The 1059-nt window shown below is 42.5% G+C and overlaps 1 protein-coding gene across 1 annotated transcript in view; it reads right to left on the reverse strand.

The window, feature by feature from the left end:
• Nucleotides 1–718, reverse strand: part of LOC106525805 (ankyrin repeat and SOCS box protein 13) — a 15412-nt gene extending 14694 nt beyond the window's left edge. Inside the window, exon 1 of the mRNA XM_014020143.1 lies at nt 607–718. Coding sequence (XP_013875597.1) covers nt 607–649 — 43 coding nt within the window. The 5' untranslated portion in view covers nt 650–718. The remainder of the gene's footprint in view (nt 1–606) is intronic.
• Nucleotides 719–1059: the final 341 nt, after the last annotated feature.

Consider the following 1059-nt stretch of genomic DNA (forward strand, 5'->3'; position numbering starts at 1 on the left):
TGTATATCTCAGAGAAGTACATAAAAAGTAAACTGGAAGTATACTCTTATTTTAAAGTTTAAAAGTATACTTAAAGGATACTTGCACATATAGCTACTTTTTGTTAAGTGAATAGCTAAAAATACTGAAACTAACCTAAATTTGACTATAAAAAGTAGCTGAAATTAGAACAGATAGAGCACCTTTGCTGAATTAAGCAGTAAGAAACTGAAATTATCACAAAAATGTAAATTTAGCTGAAAAAGCTCAAACAAACTGAGTAGCTAAAAAACACAAAAACAGCTTAAATTAGCAGAAAGAAGCCGAAAGATACGGAGCCTATATCTAAAAATACAGAAAAAAGCTGATGTCAGCACAATAGATCGATCAGTTGTTCACTCGGATCACAGACAGGTGATGTGAGGACATCCACCAGAGAACACGTGTTCATAAGGTTCTGGGTTCCGGTTCTGAGTCCAAACCCTCACCCCTCTGAGACATGACATATTAAGAACCGAACATGCCGAACCGGGTCAGGCTTTGACAGCGACAGAACCAGCTGTCTTCCGACAGTGGGCTTCGGCCTCAGACCCAGCAGTCAGTCTGAGGTTCAGGTTCGGTACTAACCGATGTCTCCACAGTAATATGAAGCGGAACCTCCGATTTCCATCCTCCTCTTCTTTCACAGGTTTTTTACCAGAAACAGACCAGAACCGACATGACGGGTTCGTAAACAACCGGCTGCATGAGTCACGTGACGCACCTGAACCTCGCGGTGCATGCTGGGAGTTGTAGTTTTTTTTAATGACCCACAAACACTAATAAATTATTGTTGAGTACTACTGCGGAGCTCGCAAGGGGACATGGGGGGATTTTTTTTCCTTTTGCGTTCCCGCGCAATACCTTTGCGTTCCCTCGCAACACCTTTGCGTTCCCTCGCAATACTTTTGCGTTCCCTCGCAATACTTTTGCATTCCCTCGCAATACGTTTGCGTTCCCTCGCAATACCTTTGCGTTCCCTCGCAATACTTTTGTGTTCCCTCGCAATACTTTTGCATTCCCTCGCAATACTTTTGTGTT

Source organism: Austrofundulus limnaeus, unplaced genomic scaffold (genome assembly GCF_001266775.1).
Source record: "Austrofundulus limnaeus strain Quisiro unplaced genomic scaffold, Austrofundulus_limnaeus-1.0 Scaffold241, whole genome shotgun sequence".
Taxonomy (NCBI): Eukaryota; Metazoa; Chordata; class Actinopteri; order Cyprinodontiformes; family Rivulidae; genus Austrofundulus; species Austrofundulus limnaeus.